At 46.8% G+C, this 17,439-nt stretch overlaps 1 protein-coding gene across 1 annotated transcript in view; it reads right to left on the bottom strand.

Moving 5' to 3' along the window:
* Positions 1-17,439, bottom strand: part of sema4f (sema domain, immunoglobulin domain (Ig), transmembrane domain (TM) and short cytoplasmic domain, (semaphorin) 4F) — a 36,347-nt gene that overhangs the window by 5,870 nt on the left and 13,038 nt on the right. The window contains exons 2-3 of the mRNA XM_029131668.3: positions 2,056-2,195; positions 1,650-1,709 (exon numbers count right to left, since the gene is read on the bottom strand). Coding sequence (XP_028987501.1) covers positions 1,650-1,709; positions 2,056-2,195 — 200 coding nt within the window. The remainder of the gene's footprint in view (positions 1-1,649; positions 1,710-2,055; positions 2,196-17,439) is intronic.

The following is a 17,439-nucleotide window of genomic DNA, read 5'->3' on the forward strand; positions in this document are numbered from 1 at the left end:
TGTCAGAGGATGAAGAAAACAGCGCTCACACACACACACACACACATACACACACACACACACACATACACGCAAACAAAACACACACACACACACACACACACACACACACACACACACACACACACACACACACACACAGTTTAACAGTGTTATCTGCAACCTGAGACCACCATCAGTCATTAATAATGCAACAACACTTATGCGCCTGTGTTCATGTGGACACACTGTATACATGGACAGACACATATTCCTTCAACAGCTGTTATGGAAAAACAACACCTCCCGTATCTCTCCCCGGTTACCATGAAACCATGACGCGGCCTCACTGAGCCTTAGCATCTCCGTGCGCGCGCGTTCATCTTTGTGCGCCATCCTGGATGAGCTCACCCCCTGATCCAAATCCAAAGTCACCCAAACCGGCGACACAGACACCGCTGCTCCTGTGGTTCAGCGCCACGTGAGACGGACAGAGAGCCAGAGAGGCACGACGTGAGCTCAGGCCGCTAACAATGGGATCATCTTGGGATTAGCTTGGCCCAGTGAACCGGCTTCATCCTAATGAGCTTCATTCACAATATGCCATGTGATGGACTGAGCAGTTCCATTCTATTTAATACAATTCTATTTCTGATTCTAATTGAGTGTAATTATTTTCACGTATTTGCTTCGGCATACAGTGGAAATTAAAGGCTCGGCCACCAAAATATCTAAAATATTTCAGATGAAGTGACACTTGGTTTTAATAACTATAGAGAAATTAAAATGTGTGCATGTTTCATTTTATTAATAATCTATAAATAGTGGGTATTTTTGGGTTTAGTCTGCCCCCTGGTGGCCAACTATAGAAGTGCTCCAGACATAAAGGGAGCAATAAAGCTACCGATGCTGCCAGTATCACTACTTATCTGTAGACAAATGCCCGTTATTTTCCTAACTATGGTGGTGAAATAGCAATGCAGTTGTAAAAAAGGACAAAGTTATTTTGTTTTATTTGAATAAGAGCAAAGTAACTGCCTCAAATATACAAGCCAATGGTGTACACACAATAAAAAATACAAGTTAATTATTAAAACATGAATGAGATTCTGGACATGTGATATTAGTTTTTTATGGGCACACGCTGACATTTATTGTGGCTTCTGGTGAAGACAAAGACTGCTTCCAGTGAATTGTCAGTTATTCTACATTACCTGCGAACAACAGACAAACCTGATAACGTGTGATCTTCAGCTCATCCGTTCCTCATTGTTCTCCTTCCTGTTTCCTCCCTTCCTCCGTTCTTAATCCTCCTGACCCGTGTAATCTTATAATCATTGTTTTCTACTAACCTGTTCCTTCGTCTCGCTCCACATTCCAGTAGAAGGATTAAACAGCCCTGCTGGTGGCTGGGTAAAATATCTCCAATCTATTCAATCTATTTGCTTTATTTGCTTCCCCTCCATTAAAACACTTCCGTTGGCTTTCTTTCCTTTTTGATCTGACTCAGGCATGACTCAACACATGTAAGAGTCCTGTCCTCTTATTGTACATGCACCCGGTTCAATCAATGACCGTAGACTGTTAGACACACACACACACACACACACACACACACACACACACACACACACACACACACACACACACACACACACACAGCCTCTCACCTCTGTCTTTCCTTTGGCCACACAAGACCGTCTCTTTTCCTTGGGCACATCCCAAACAATCTGGAGCAGATGAAAGCAGATACAGAGAGAGAGCTGTATGAGTCAGATGATCATTACTGCAAGTGTTTTTTAACTCACTGGTCAACAGGTTGTTTTTACAGAAGTATTTATCACAAGGAAAAGCAGTTGTGTTGCTATTGACGTCAGTAGGGAAGCAAACATATAAAATGGGGGAAACCTGTGTAAAGTTCACACATTAAAAATGTCAAACTAATTTCTTAAGAATCGCAAACTTCAGAATCACAGCCAGATCACAAATCCGAGACGATCATCCGGTCTTTTCATGTCACAGAGCAGCTGTTCTTCCTCTCCATGGGTGTGAAACACGCAGCTGTGCTCCTCCTACCTTGCGCGGTGGCTTGTCCAGGTCGCTGGTGTCCAGGGACAATATGGCGTCTCTGGCACCCAGTAACAGCGTGTCTGATGACCTGTCCAGTAAGAAGGTGCTGAAGTTGGCCACACCCTCAAACGTGTCTGGATCCAGAACTGCGGATAGCAGAGAGAAGAGGGATATTTACATTTCAAAAAGCCAAGTTAAAGCTGCTGTCAATCAACTGATGCAAGAGAGACTGTCTGAGAAATAGAAGAACCCGAAGCAGCAAAACTGTACAGACAAAACGTATTTGCCCCCTTCAGCTATTAAGTGCAGCAACAAAAGTTAGCATACAAACCTGAACGAGAGGTTTAGAGAGAGGAGAAGATGAGAGATGGAGCAGCAGGTGAGATAGGAGAGTAACCCTTGTTTCACCCTGCTTAAACTTTTAAATGTTATCCTTACATTCTCATACAAATTCATTTATTATTTAGGTCTATTTTTCGATTTCTCCACTACTCTGAGAATCCTTTCATATTTCTATTTGCCTTATTGTCTTTTCTATAAGTCACAGCTAAATCCACTGCTGAGGAGAAATAGAACAAGATGAATCACGTGGAGTGATGATACGTATACACTGGGATGAATCTTTCATTACATGCTACATAATACATGATCTGTAGTCTCAGCTATATTTAATCTCTTTGAATTGTGTCCCAGCCTTTAAAGCTCACCAAGTCACTTTACCTCCACTACAGACAAAACATGAGTGTGTGTGTGTGTGTGTGTGTGTGTGTGTGTGTGTGTGTGTGTGTGTGTGTGTGTGTGTGTGTGTGTGTGGTTCTACAACAATGACCTTTATAAACCGTGGTCCCAAAACATAAAATTGATGAAGCGATATCATTTGACAGCCCTTTTTTGAGCTGATGACTCTTTTTTCTTTCTCACCACTTTCATATCTCACATATCGATGTCGTTCGCAGCGGTGTGTGAAAACAAGCTTCAGTGGTTACCCCCATATTTAATCTTTATCTCTTCCAGTAAGTAGCCTTATCAAGTGACATCGCTATGAACATACGCTTACCCAGCATGCAGCACACATCAAACATCCCATAACAAACAGCATCGCTCCTTATAAAGGACTTCATTTATTAATGAAAACAAAGATGAAGGAAAGAAGGACAAACACGCGTGCACACCCTGTATTATTCTGCACAGGTGGAGAGAAGACAGCGAGACACGCTATGATGGGAGTGTGTGAAGAAAGGGAGCAGCAAACAAGTTCGACAAGCAAGTTCGGTATTTACTAAAATTGATTCCAAATTATTATGAAACAAGATATTTTTAAGACAAAGTACAACGGGAATTTTAAGGAGCATGACCCCCAACTTGGCAGCTGTCAACTAAAAGATTTAAACTTGGTGTGAGGGTGGAGGCAGGAGGTTCTGATAAATGGCTTTCTGAGCCGACATGGTTTTCCACTTAGAGCCGTCTGTGTCATTCTGCTAGGAAAAAAGAAAAGGTTCCCAACACGCTGACATGTGTCTGTAACTGAATCACAGGCCGCCCCCCCCCCAACCTCCATCCATCCAGCCTGCGTCTGTTTCCCTTAACATTTCACATGAGCGTCATTTCTCATTCACTAAGAAGCCATCTGCTCGGCTAAAAGCCTCCAGGCGGTCAAATAGCGAGACGCGCTGCGATTTGCTTGCGGAGGACTTCCACTTCTGACGCTCAGCCAATGTGAAGAACAGTCGACTGTTGAACGCAGTTTGCTTTATTTGCTGATATAATATGTGTATCTGTGAGGGTCTTTACACCCAAAGCTAATGAAATAATCAGCTTCCTCCTCAATCTGTCCATCAAAACGAGAGTTGAAGGAGACAACAAAGCATCGGAGACCCCTCACCCTCCTTCCTTCTGTCTTCCTGCCATACTTTTGCATGATTCCCTTCAGCGGCTCTGTCACACGTGTCCTTTAATCAGCCCGCGGCATCACTTCTTCAAACTCGCTCCGCAGCCCGTTTCCTCTCGCTGGACTGACGCGCGCACACACGTGAATACACACACAGGCAGCAGAGCAGACGTGAGCGCTAGTGACACAGGCCACGGGCAAGGTTCGCAGAGACGTCCTTGTAAACCGGCCCTCGCCATCCGTGTACAGTAGGACGCACACACACACACACACACACACACACACACACACACACACACACACACACACACACACACACACCCCCCCCCCGTGTCCATTCGCATGCTCATGTGGGATTTATGAGGGTGGTGAAAAAAGACAACACACTCTTCACAGTTATTACTGAAAGCATCATCTCTACCTTTTCACACTATATAGTGGTTTAATTATTAATGTAAAAACATTGATTAGAGCAGCTAAGCAGGTCTGTCTTACTGCATCAAAAGCAATGGATCCCTGCCAAAGCTTTTAAGTCATTATTGTCTAAATACGTATTAAAAATATCAAATTGTTTGCTAAATGCGTTGTCATAACACTGGGAAACGCAGGATTAACCAGGAAGCGAGGAATTGCTTCACTACAAATAATTCCAATAATGGGTCTAGAAAACCTGGCGACCTTACAGATGATGGAGTAAAAAAAATCACACCCAGGGTTTAAGACAAGGAAGCGACTGGTGTGAGTATAAATGAATAAGTAGTCCTAAAATACGAAATCCTCTCCCCTGCCATGAATCATTCATTCATTATACATTAAACATGACTGAGAGGCAGCCAGGGAGAGAAGGCGACAGGGTCTGAGTGTGTGTGTGTGTGTGTGTGTGTGTGTGTGTGTGTGTGTGTGTGTGTGTGTGTGTGTGTGTGTGTGTGTGTGTGTGTGTGTGTGTGTGGCCATGTCCATTACGGGTTTAATAAACTGGCTTTTGCTCTGAGGAGGGAGCAACGCTGGTCTCTGGCTGCAGGGCATTGTGGGATTGGACCAACCAGGAAGTGATAAATTATACACCTCCGTTCATCCGTCAGTCAAAACCGACGGGATGGAGAGGAGCGATGCACAGAGGCGCACATGCTCCTGCCCCCACAGCCCCCTAACACACACAGTGTGTCTCTCCTCCGGTGGTGAGACAGGACACAGCTGCACGGGCCACTCACCCACCGCCGGCAGACACACACACACACACACACACACACAAACACACACACTCCTCGCAGCGCTCTCATCCACTCAGCGCCATTATTCCAGCTGCGGTTTCCTCTGAAGCGTTCATCGGCAGTCGAAGGCAGGCGCTCCACAGGTTAAAGCAATGCAGCATTAGGAATATACCCATTAGAGCGGCTCCCCTGCTCCTTGCTAACACTTCAGCGTGCATTACGATGAGCGACAGCAGACAACTGTCATCCAGAGCCAGACAACCTTCCACTCGCTGTATAGGCAGCTGTAAAGATGAAATACGGTTTGTTTAATAACATATTTTTGGCCTGTGCTGTTATTTTTGGCTGTTTCACATACACAAACACAACCCCGGCACATCGACTTCATGTTCTGTACAGAAACTCGTCTGTAAGTATTTGAAGACTAATATATAGGATGACAAATGTTTTATCCTTGGACACCGTCAGATCGTGTTTCCTACTGTAGGACGCACACAGAGCAGCATGTGAAGATCGCGCCAGAAGCATCATTAATGAGTTGTTCATGCTGGATGGTAATTCCTAGCATATCTGAGGCTAAATGAAAAAAACAAGCCCCGCTGACACTTTTTTTATTATTGAACTGAACTGAACAGTAGTTTCAATAGACAATGTCAAAGCCTGGTTAACCCCTTATTGTGTCTAAGTGGCTGTTTGTCTTCGCTGTGATTGATGGTAGAAGTCAACTGTCCGGGCACATCCTGTTCCAGAGCTGTGTTTACTGTGGTAAAGAACGAGAGAACGGGGAGGTGACACCACAGTAAATGAAAATAAAAGATAAGCAGTTGATGCGCGGTGTGGTCCAGACTAAACATTTTACATATACTATCTAATGTGCTCTTTGCTAATCTTGCACTGAGGAAATAATGGATGCTTCCCGGTCAGGGTGACACAGAGCAAACGGCACAAACAGGCCTCATCTTCTAATCGTTCCAGCTTTTATTCTGTCAAGAAACGAGCCTTTAAGGCATCGAAGCCCTGCACACTCTGTAGACCTGATTAAATCTATGCATCGTCACACTTGACACCAAAAATGGTTCTGAAGTGTTTGCAGCTGTGTTGTGTTTGGTGCATGTACAATACTCAGAATTATACGAGACACAACCAGCACTGCTTGTGTCCCAGTGTGTCTGCAAATTTCATCAAGCCAAATGTAATAGAGTGTGAGGCCTTTATGGTCCCGTTAACAAAATATAAAACCAATTTTGACCCTGAAATGAGTGTCCAAATGAAAAACCAGTTTGTGCTCTCAGAGCAGGGTGTCGGTGTGCGTGACTGCTCCGATTTCACACACGGAGAAACCATAAAATGTTTAGGACCTTCAACGTGAATTAAGAGCTTAAAGGTTACATTTAACAGCACTGAAGGTGGTTTTTAATTAAAGTCACATGGCAGACGTTGGGGCTGATTGAGCATTTGTACACACACTGGGAAAATGTAGCCAGTGGTAACTAATGGCAGCAACACCAGGAGATACAGGAAATGACGCACTTCCTTGAGACGACGCTAATTAGCAAGTAGCAGCTTCGCCAGTTGTTTAAAAAAAATAATAATAAGATACTGAAATCAGTTAATCCAACTATAATTGTTGCTAAAATGCCACTTAAAGACTAAAAATGAATCATTATTATTTATGTTTTTCTGTCTTTAATTGCTAATCTTTAATTGATGGGAGTTTAATAATGCAATAATGAGAACACACAACAGGAAGAGCAGACTAAACACAACATTACAGTTACATTACAGTTGTAGGTCATAAAGCCTTCGTACGGTTCTTTCCAGTCAGAGGTAAGAGGACATCAACAAATGTGAAATGACCCCCAAACACAACACAGGCCATTGCTATGGTTCGGCGGCTTTATTTGGAGCACACACACACACACACACACACACACACACACACACACACACACACACACACACACACACACACCACACACACACACACACACACACACACACACACACACACACACACACACACAGAGTCCAGAGGGACGAGAAAGATTACCAAGCATAAAGGAAAAAGGCTGAGGAAGCAGGAAAGGGGAAGATTGAAGAAGAAGCAGGAGGAAGGAAGTGGAGAAGAAAGTAAATGATACAAGGACACAGAGAAGGAAACGTAAAGACAAAAAGAAGAGACAGGGAGGAGGAAGAGGAGGAGCAGGAGGCCCAAGGTCACCTCATGTTCTGGTACCTTCCTGTTTCAGCATTTTATTTTTATAATTATTTTGTTTCCTCCTTTGTGCTTTGATGTTTGTTCACATTAGGCCGATTTTGCTCTGAATAAAAGCTAATTCCTATGTGTGTGTCCACATTGCTGTATCTCCAGTGCTCCCGTCCCTTCTCCCAGTTTCCAACCTCCCACTACCTCTTCACTCGCTCCCAGCCCCAGCCTCCCCTCTCTCTCTTTCTCTCTCTCTCTCTCTCTCTCTATCGCTCCCTCTCCCTGGCGCTGGCTGATAAGCAGTAGCACTACTAATCAGGCTTGCCCTAAATTCGCCGGTGCCCTGCAGGATTAGCATGTGCATGTGCGAGTGTGTGTATGTGTATGTGTTTGCTTTGGAAACGGGGGCCTGCAGCCTTCACCAGGCTTCACAGGGGGTGTGTTTACATAAAGCCCAGTGAGTGAATGTGAGACACTCAATGTATGAATGTGTCATTGAGTTAACACAAATTTATCTCTCAGTCAGACTTTACTGGCTGTAGATATATCAGTCATCTGGTTACATAATACAAACATAGAATATATTAGGATGAATCAATTATGAATTTGATTCAAAGACCTAAAAAGGTCTTTAAGTATTTTTTGCTCAAATATGGGATGAATGAAGGTTCAATTCAGAATACTGTATGAACAGCACTGACCTCTAAAGGCAAAGTTTTAAGTAATGTTGTTATCTCACATTTCTGACACAGTATAAAATATATCTACAAGGTTTTGTAGTGGGTACTGCTGCCTCTCACCCTCAGAGGCCCCTCTGACCCTTAGGACCAAGTGTGAGTGAGTGCAATTCACAAGGCAAAAGTATAATGAGTCCATCTGTTATTATCAGTTCAATTAGCTCATTTCACTTCGCTAACGGTTTCATTAGAAAAGAATCTGCTTAAATCGAGTTTATATAATTTCAATTTGTTTGACCTTTATTTGACAGAGCTGTGTGACGAACCAATCATCATATTTTGGCTTCACAGTTGTTAATTTACTTTAAACATTCTGCCTCGGCTTCTTTACATTTAATTTTAGCATTTCCTGTGATGTGCTGGTTTAGTGCTGGTTAAAAATAAAGTAACTGAGCTAAAGGTTGAGCGCCGAGCTGCTCAACCTTTGACTATCTGTGGAGAAATGAATTAAAAAGAATTTCATGTGGAAGGTAAGAACCTTTGCACCAGATGTGTGAAAAAGAGAAAGAAATGCTGTGAAATGAGCCCACTTCTGTTACTTATCTGCAAACATGCGAGTGTAGACCCGTGCACTGGTGCTCGGACCCACGCAAACATGCGCCACGGCACCAAACACCGAGCATATATTCCGACCTAATTGGCAGTATAGTATAGTAATAGTCACAGTCATTGTGCAGATGCTGCGTCTTCATCTGCAGCAGACGCGATCACATAGACGCCACACTTTTCTCTGAAAAACCAGCAGAAACCACTGGGTTCTACAGAACATCTGCCTGTGGTGCACCCACACACACAGAGGCCTGGTTTCGCGTAGCTTCAGCGCTGCTAGAAACACACAGTTAAACAACACACCACAAGACCGAGTTAACCTGACCTCTTCCTGGTCGCGCTTGTCAGGCGTCAAACGGTAAGAGATGACTAAGAGAGACAAGCGTGTGTCAGAGGAAATGAGTCGCAATCATGCACATGGTGGTTTAATAAATTACAAAGCTGGCTCAGTGTCTGCTGTGAATAATGGCAGCTTTGATACACCTACAGATCTCCAGCATAACGCTTCCTTTGTGCGTTTGGTCCATCCCTCTTTAATGGGTGCACAAACATAAACGACCCAGGAGACAAACGGAGGAGAGCAGGAATGATAGCAGACGATAGAAACCAATGATATGAGCAGAGTGAACAGAGAAAGGGAGATGATTTGGGTCAGAGAGCGGGGTCTAAGCAGCCAGACGGTAGGTGGACCATTAGTGAAACACAGTAATAGAGATTAATTGGGAAGCTAATCAATAATGGACGCATCAATTAGCTGCCTGTTGGCCTGGAAACAGAAGAGGAGGTAGAAGAGAGTAGATAGGAGCACCCAGAGTATGAGTCTGTAGCAAAATGGAGGAAGGAAGCCCAGTAGTGGAACACACAGACTCACAGCCGTCCCGCATATGTCTCATTTCGCAAAGGGGAGAAACCCTAGAGGTTAACCTCCCATCTGGTTTCAAATATTTTCCAACCACACAACCAGCTGCGGAGGCCACAGACGCAGAAGCGCACACATATCAGGTGACCCACACATCCAAGATGCCACAGCCTGAGCCTGTAATCAAGCGAACGCTCAGATAGAGGTCCCGATGAACGTCTGCTGCCATCGACTTCATCTGGTATTTTTTTCATCACGCGTTATCACAGCCACCCCGGCTAATACCAGAGCTTTATCTGGAGTTTGTCAAAGTGAAGTTCATCAAATTCTTGGCATCCCACGGCTGTACACAGCACTTCGCGAAATGCTTGAGATTATGGTAAAATGTGCCACGAACCACAGAAAACACACGTGCTGGAAACCGATACGACCTTCACGCACTCCTCCAGTGATTCAATACAGTTAACAGATTAGCTATTAGCTCAAAGTCAACCATGCAAAGTGAGTTAGAGAGCACAGTGGCATCAGGGGAGTCAGCGCTGTGGCATTTTATCATCAACCAGGCACTGAATGTGCAGAATGCTCCAGCATAAACATGTTTTCTCCATATTGCCCATTGTGCGCACAATATCTGGGACTGTGGATCTGTTGAGCAGCAACACAACGTGGCCAGTGTGCCGAGCCAAGCTTGGCCTCCGACAGAGACCACGGCTCAAAGCAGCCAGCTTTAACCCATGGCAACTAGCGAGCCGAGGGCGAGTGTGTGTGTGTGTGTGTGTGTGTGTGTGTGTGTGTGTGTGTGTGTGTGTGTGTGTGTGTGTGTGTGTGTGTGTGTGTGTGTGTGTGTGTGTGTGTGTGTGCCAAAACGCTAAGGGCCTTCACGGCCCCCATTTGAACAAGTGTCTGACTCCATAACAAAGCATGATACAGCGCATGAGGCAGACCCACAGGGCTGCTCTGGTCCACAGTGTCCCCGGAGCAGCTCACCTCGAGTGGGTGACGCAGGCCTCGGCGCCTCTCTCTCTCTCTCTCTCTCTGTCTCTCTCCCCTCTGGTTCTTTGATCCTCTTCTCTCAGACTCGCTCGGTGTCAGGAACAATGGACGTGTTGTTAGCGAGACACAAGTGACTCTCACATTACCACAATAACTGGCTCTCTTCCTGCACGCATAGAGTCCGGTTGGAGTCTCACAAAGTCGCACCTCGCTCAACGCGGGGCCGTCTGTATTTATATTAGAGGTTCCAGTCCGATAGTTCTCACCAGACACTGACACAAACAGGACACCCTGTCTGACCTGAGCCTGATGCCTTCACATACTTCAAGCAGCACAACAGTGTGTGTGTGTGTGTGTGTGTAGGATGATGATCTCGCAGCTGCAGAAACTAGAGTCCCAGGAGGTGAAGTGCCACCTCCTTATCCTTTTTGTTATTTTTCCTCGTCTGTATTTTATCCCTCTCCTCCCTCTTTCCCTCCACACTTGGCTGCTTTATCGAGGTCAGCTGGGCCACCGTTTGTTTTGGTGCATCCTCCAATTGCATTTCTCAGCCGTTCACTGCCTTCCTGGCTCAGTGTGTGTGTGTGTGTGTGTGTGTGTGTGTGTGTGTGTGTGTGTGTGTGTGTGTGTGTGTGTGTGTGTGTGTGTGTGTGTGTGTGTGTGTGTGTAGTTTTAGGAGCTATTTAACGTAACACCGAGGAGTAACAGAGGATCTCCACGGGAGGGGAGGGGGGGGTGGGACAGAGAGGAAGAGGGGAGAGAGAGGAAGGGGCACCGGGGACTGGGAATAAATGGAGGTACTATAGAGAGTGAAAGGAAACGGAGAAGTGAGGGAGAGCGAGCCAGGAAGCAGAGGAGATGGAGCGATGAAGAGAGGGATGCTGGAGAGACCAGGTAGTGGAGAGCGAACACAAAAAGCCATCTGCACCGCCACCGAAAACCTATTCTGAAGGTGCCAGACTTCCTCTTTTTGGGAGTCTCGCATTAAAGACTCATCCAAACAGCATCTATTATTTCTTAGCGGGCAGCTGACGCGCATGGCTTCAGGCTTCACTGGCTCCTGGCTCCTGCCGGGGACCCGCGGCTCCCAGGTGACCGACACCAGCCAGCAGCTGCCAGCGCCGGACACTGTGCAGACGTTCCCGCTCTGAGCCAAGTGTTGTTATCAGGCTGGACGTCTGCTGCCGTGTTCATTTAAGGGATCTGGTGCTGACAGTCTAGACCTGCGGCGCGGTCTCCACTCATTATCCTGTAGGTGACTGACGGTGCGCTAGACGCCCCACATTTTTGCATTGACGGATTATCATCTCATACAATATTCTATTTACTGCTACAAGTGTGCAAAGATGCTTCAACCTCCTGTATGAATATGTAATGAGGGTTTTTTTATAAAACCCCCAAAAAAGGATCTTTTGATAGTTTCCTGTTTATACCTTCAGTGGGTTATTTGAGATTCTGTATGTACATATTCACTAAGATAAAAATTTATATAATAATATAGGTCAGTTCTCCTGTACTGCTCTGTCTAGTTCTATTAAGCATTATAGCGTAGAACGGACAAAAAGAAGGGCAAGCGATGTGGAGGTAACGTCCCAGATGGAGCATCCTTCATGGGTTGTGACGATGCTGCTGCTGATGGATGAGGCGGTTGACAGGTATGAGGTACAGTAGATTATTCAGTCGGGGGCAGTAAATACTCAACAGGAAACATCCTGTGAAGCTTGGATGAGAAATCGGCTGCTGGCATTTCCATAACGTCAGCTTTCCAATGGGTTAGCGAAAGGCAGCTTTTAATTTGGCGGGACGTCCAAGTTCTTCAAGCTCTGCAGAGTTGTTTTCCACCCGACTAGAACTTACAGAGCCTCAAGTTGACCTTTGACACCGCTAAAGCAAAAACATAAATACAAACTCATCAGCCAGGAAGGATTTGGGAGATTTAAGAGAGCAAAAGATGCAGACATGCTTTTATGTCCAACAAGAAATCAATGAGATCAATCATGAGATCTTTTTATGTAAGTGATGTATCTGAGCGCGTGAATCAGTGTCCACCTGAAGCTTTGTTGTTGGGCTGAATGACTCCAGAGCCGCACCTCTCAGACACGGCACATGAATAAAACATTCTCTAAAGACATCTGTGTGTCACAAACAATGGATCAACAGTGCAGAGCTACAGGGGAAGGACGCACAAATCTGTGTATACCTCTCAGCAGGTTTTGTGTACTCATTGTCTGCGATGGTCAAAAGCCGGTGCGTCAGTGCAGCTCGGGAACCGTGGCCGAGGCCAATAGGTGCACAAAGGGCAGCGTTTCAGCATCAGATATCAAACCGGCCCGTGTGTGGTGTGTGTTTGTGTGTGTGTGTGTGTGTGTGTGTGTGTGTGTGTGTGTGTGTGCGTGCATCAGAAAGCGCTGACGTTTCGGTTCATGTCACAATTCGTATATTTCTGCTGGTGAGTGGCTGTAAATGCAGGCCTGCGTGTGTGGGTGTGGTGGTATGTGACAGTAATGATCGTTGTGGCTAAGCCATTGTCTTCTACAGAAAGTAATCACACACACACACACACACACACACACACACACACACACACACTGAACACATGTTTATATGTTTGTGACAATGGCGCTTTGAGCCTCGTTGAACCTCGTACCCTAAACACACACAAACACGGGGAGAGTCCACGTTAAATAATTGATGCGTGTTATTTCCACACGACTGGAGCTGCTGTGCTGATTCACTGTCAGCGCGCTGGAGCTTACATAGGCGCGACTGTGAACACACACACACACAAACACACACACACATACGCAGTGGAAAATCTCCAACGTGCGCGTAAATGGCGCAAGCACAAGCCATTAGGCTCCAGTGAAACTCATGGAGCATGATGTTTTCCTGAACTGCGCTCTCTTATGTTAAAGGCATCTTAACACCGAGCGGCAGCGAAGCAGACGTCGGAGCAGATTGTCCATATAAAACATTTAAAAGCGAGGGAGGACGAGGGGTGAGGCCGAGTTCAGCTCGCCGGCTCGGATGAGGCTCCACGACATGATCGGTGGCAGCGGGTCAAAGCAGGTCGCCGCTTTACTGGGAACAGAGTCAAAACCAGGAGTGATTCAGTGGAAACGGTGTCCCTGCAGCTTCTGACGCCCGTAAATAACAAGAAACAAATGATGGGGCAGTAACACAAACTGTTTCGGGGCTGAGGTCCATGGACGGTGTTTCACACTGAGCTAGCAGCTAGCAGCTAGCAACTAGCAGCTAGCTAGCTACACTCAAACGGCTGCAGCTCAAGTGTTTCCATGTTTAAAAGGCCGCTTAACAGATTTAACAAGGTCACTTCTCGTGGACTCAACAAAGCTGCCATGTTGCATTGTGGGAAATTACAGTAAAACCCTGTATTTCATTCATATGATGGGAAATACATTGTTTTTATGTTGTGTTGGAACAACAAATTAAAATATCCTTTTGTTTTTTTTATAAACCTGATAGAGATATATCTACTCCAAGAAAGAAATGTACTTGCTGCACATGACCAAAATGCAAACGAGCTGCACAGCCCAGGTTTCCCACAAATCAATACCCAGAGATTATATCCTGGGCTCCCTGTCACTCACATTAATAATGCCAGAGCAAAAATCAATGCGCTCCCCTCCCACCAACGTAGATGAGGACTATCACGGCTCCCGCATTTACCTCCTATCTACACTGCGCATGCTCAGTGTGCGACGCCTTCATTTGTGGATTAATGTTGGTCAAGAATCTGACAGTGGGAGGTGACGAACCCACAGACACTTCCCTCAGACGCCCTTGAGGACGCGTCGGCTGTAGCCCTGTGAGGAATTGATGGTAAATGGGCCACGTACAGTAGAGCGGTACGGGGGCACACAGGCACCACATTTACCTGGAAGGTCAAAATAATATGAGAGTGACATTTAGAAAGTACCAGCTGGTAAAAGGAAGCGAGGGAGGGAGTGGGGCCATAATGAGGCCAATGTAAACTGTGCAGGACTGGGCTACAATGGAAGCCTGCAGATCTTGACTTTGTTTTCCACAGAGATAAATAAAGGCCTTGCCACTATTTGGGAATTTCACTCAGGAAGGTTCACATTCATCTCCAGGGCTGCGCAGCGACACTGAAGATTTAACACCCGTGATCAACAGAGCAATGCAGCAGAGGAGGTGTGGCTCAGCAGGATTTAGTTCCAGATGTTACGGGAGACACGCAGATGTTGCTGAATGTGCACATCTGCCGAGTTTATATTCATGGGCATCGATTGAAGTGAATCGAATCCTGACAAACGCCGATTGAGGCGACGCACACGCACGGACACACAGCGTAACACTTGAACACGCTGTGCAGTCATTAATCATGTCAGACTGCCTCCATCCATTTACCTATGCTATCACTGCTCCTCTCTCCCACACACACACGCAGACAAACCGCTGACATAGCTAGAATAATCCAGAGTGGGTGGCGATGGGTCCCCGTCCAATGAGTCCATTCCGCTAACCTGATTTCACGCGGCTCCTTTACTGCCTCACACGGGTCCCACTGCTGAGTCTGCACATGTTTGCCTTTCTTTTACGAGGCCTTAGCCTAATCCGAACCGTCACCAGTCAACCCCAGCCTTCCCCCATCTCCTAACCCAAACGTAATTCTCCTCTTAACCCCGAAGCCAAGCCCTAACTCTCAAACGTGTCTGTGTGTGCGTTTGTGTGTGTCTGCGCGTCTGTGTGGTCTAAAAGTTAATTTCCCACGATGCCCTGCAGCTTCAGGCTCCCCCGCGACGTCATCGTCACTGTGGGCGACAAAGGGAAATAAAGAGGCGGGTCTTTCCTTCCTGGCCCGCATCTCCAATACAATGGAGGCCCACATATGCACACGCTCCGTCGTGAGCAGCTGAGAAAAACCCTTCTGCATGGATTTATGCAAAGACTGTGTGCATGTAAATACGAGCGTTAATGAGCTACGATCTGATGTTCCTGAACAAAGGAACAGGCTAAAGTCCTTCAGCCAGGTTTATTATGACAGGAAGTGAAAGTTAAAACTGGCAGACAGGTGAGCATTTCAAGTCAGACAAAAAGCTGAAGCAAAAGCTGGGTAAAGGTCACCACTGACAGACTGAAACCTCATGGTGAAGTCAGACACCACTGACCCTGTGGCGTCATGACCACTGATCACACGCTTCCCGTTTCCATCCTCGTCACCTGACACCCTCACCTGGACATTCCCCCTCAGCTCAGCCTCCCATGCACACACTCTCTGCTCCTCCTGGTACCAGGAGGCCTGTGTCTCCTGCTTTGTTTCTATTGTGAAATGTCTCTATTATAATTTTAGTTTCAACCAAACCTTCCTTTTTGAAACCAAAGATCGCATCAGCCAATAACCCCTCACTATTTAAAAGAAACTGGTTTGTCCGCTCTTTTCTTTCATTGTATTGTATGCCACTCTCTTCCGAGTACCAGCCTCCCGTCCTCCTCCCTGACAATTACACATGCACATCCAATCACACACCGGGGGAACCTGCTCTACGGCCGAGCACGTGCGCTGGGCGAGCGTCTGTGTGCACACGGAGCGTGATGAAAACAGGATGAGCTGGAGCTGCTCAAACATCAAGAAAAACCTGCTGGGCCTAACGCTGCCCCGGCAAACAAGACGCGAGTCAGCGACTGGAAGAAGTGGGCCGGCGGCTCTGGACCGTGCTGGTGCTGGTGGCTGCAGTGTGGAGCCGCTCACTGCGTCAACAGGAGTGCTTTCCTGGAATGCAGCTGGTCGAGTGGCAACATCCTCCATGTGTTTCCTCCCAAGCTGAGGTTGAGCAGCGGGACCTGAACTCATGGCGAAGTCACCTCCGTGCACTCTGCTGACACCTTTAGGCCGGGAGATCCCGCGTCCCCTTCCCATAAATTGGTATTGAAACATCCACAAGCTCGGTGACCAGAATACCGCGCAGCTCATTAACCCTCCTCCCCGCGGTCGCCATTGGGCCGCGGAGCATCGTTTTCCCTCCGGTGATTGGTCCGACGTGCGTACGGCTTCATTAGCGCAAAGGAGCATGACTCAGCAGAACGGGGAACAACAACGCAGGTCATTTATGTTCCTCCCGCAGTGAAACCACCACCCTCCCTTCTCCTGATGAGTGACCTACAGCCGGGTGGGGATGCAAATAAAACACAACGCTGCAGGACTTTAGAAAGTATTGAAAGGATGAGACTCATTACATCCTCCGTTATCCCGCGGAGACAGAGCAGGAACAAAGAAAGCTGCCGCGTCGTTACGTAATCAGCACTGAAAATCAGTCATTCGTGTGCGAGCACATTGCGTCAGAAGCGTACATGCTAGATGTGCTCTGCTGTGTGCACACCTCCCTAACACACACACACACGCACACACGCACACACACACACACACACACACACACACACACACACACACACACAATGTGGTCTAATAATATTGACATCGACAGCACCGGCTCGCGCTGCACATCTACTGTAATTGATGTTAGCCCTTCAAACAATCCCTATCTCCCCTGTGCCTTTAATTTCCCTCCACGTCAGAGCAAATACAAATAAATCCCCCCCTCTGTGCTCATCTCGCTTCTTAAAGTTCCCTGTCTCTCTCTCTCCACGGTACAACTTTCCTCTCAGCCAGCTCTCGCTCCATCCACTGCGTGACCCAGCGGGGGAGGTCGCTGGTCTAATGGGCCGCTGTTACACGGATTAATGCCCGCTGATGATAAACTCTCCCCCTGGATCGGGTCGAACCAACCGTCCGCCTGACTGAACCCAAAGGGAGCGACAGAGTGGGTCGAGGACGGAGAGGGAGGGGAGCGCTGGAGCCTTTTCATCCGCCGTCCACTCAGGCTGCCGTCGGTCTACAGGACATGACAGCTCGTCTTGACTTCCTGCCCTTGCTTCTCATCCATCTCCTCTCTTCCCATCATTTC

The sequence above is a fragment of the Betta splendens genome, chromosome 2 (genome assembly GCF_900634795.4).
Source record: "Betta splendens chromosome 2, fBetSpl5.4, whole genome shotgun sequence".
Classification (NCBI taxonomy): domain Eukaryota; kingdom Metazoa; phylum Chordata; class Actinopteri; order Anabantiformes; family Osphronemidae; genus Betta; species Betta splendens.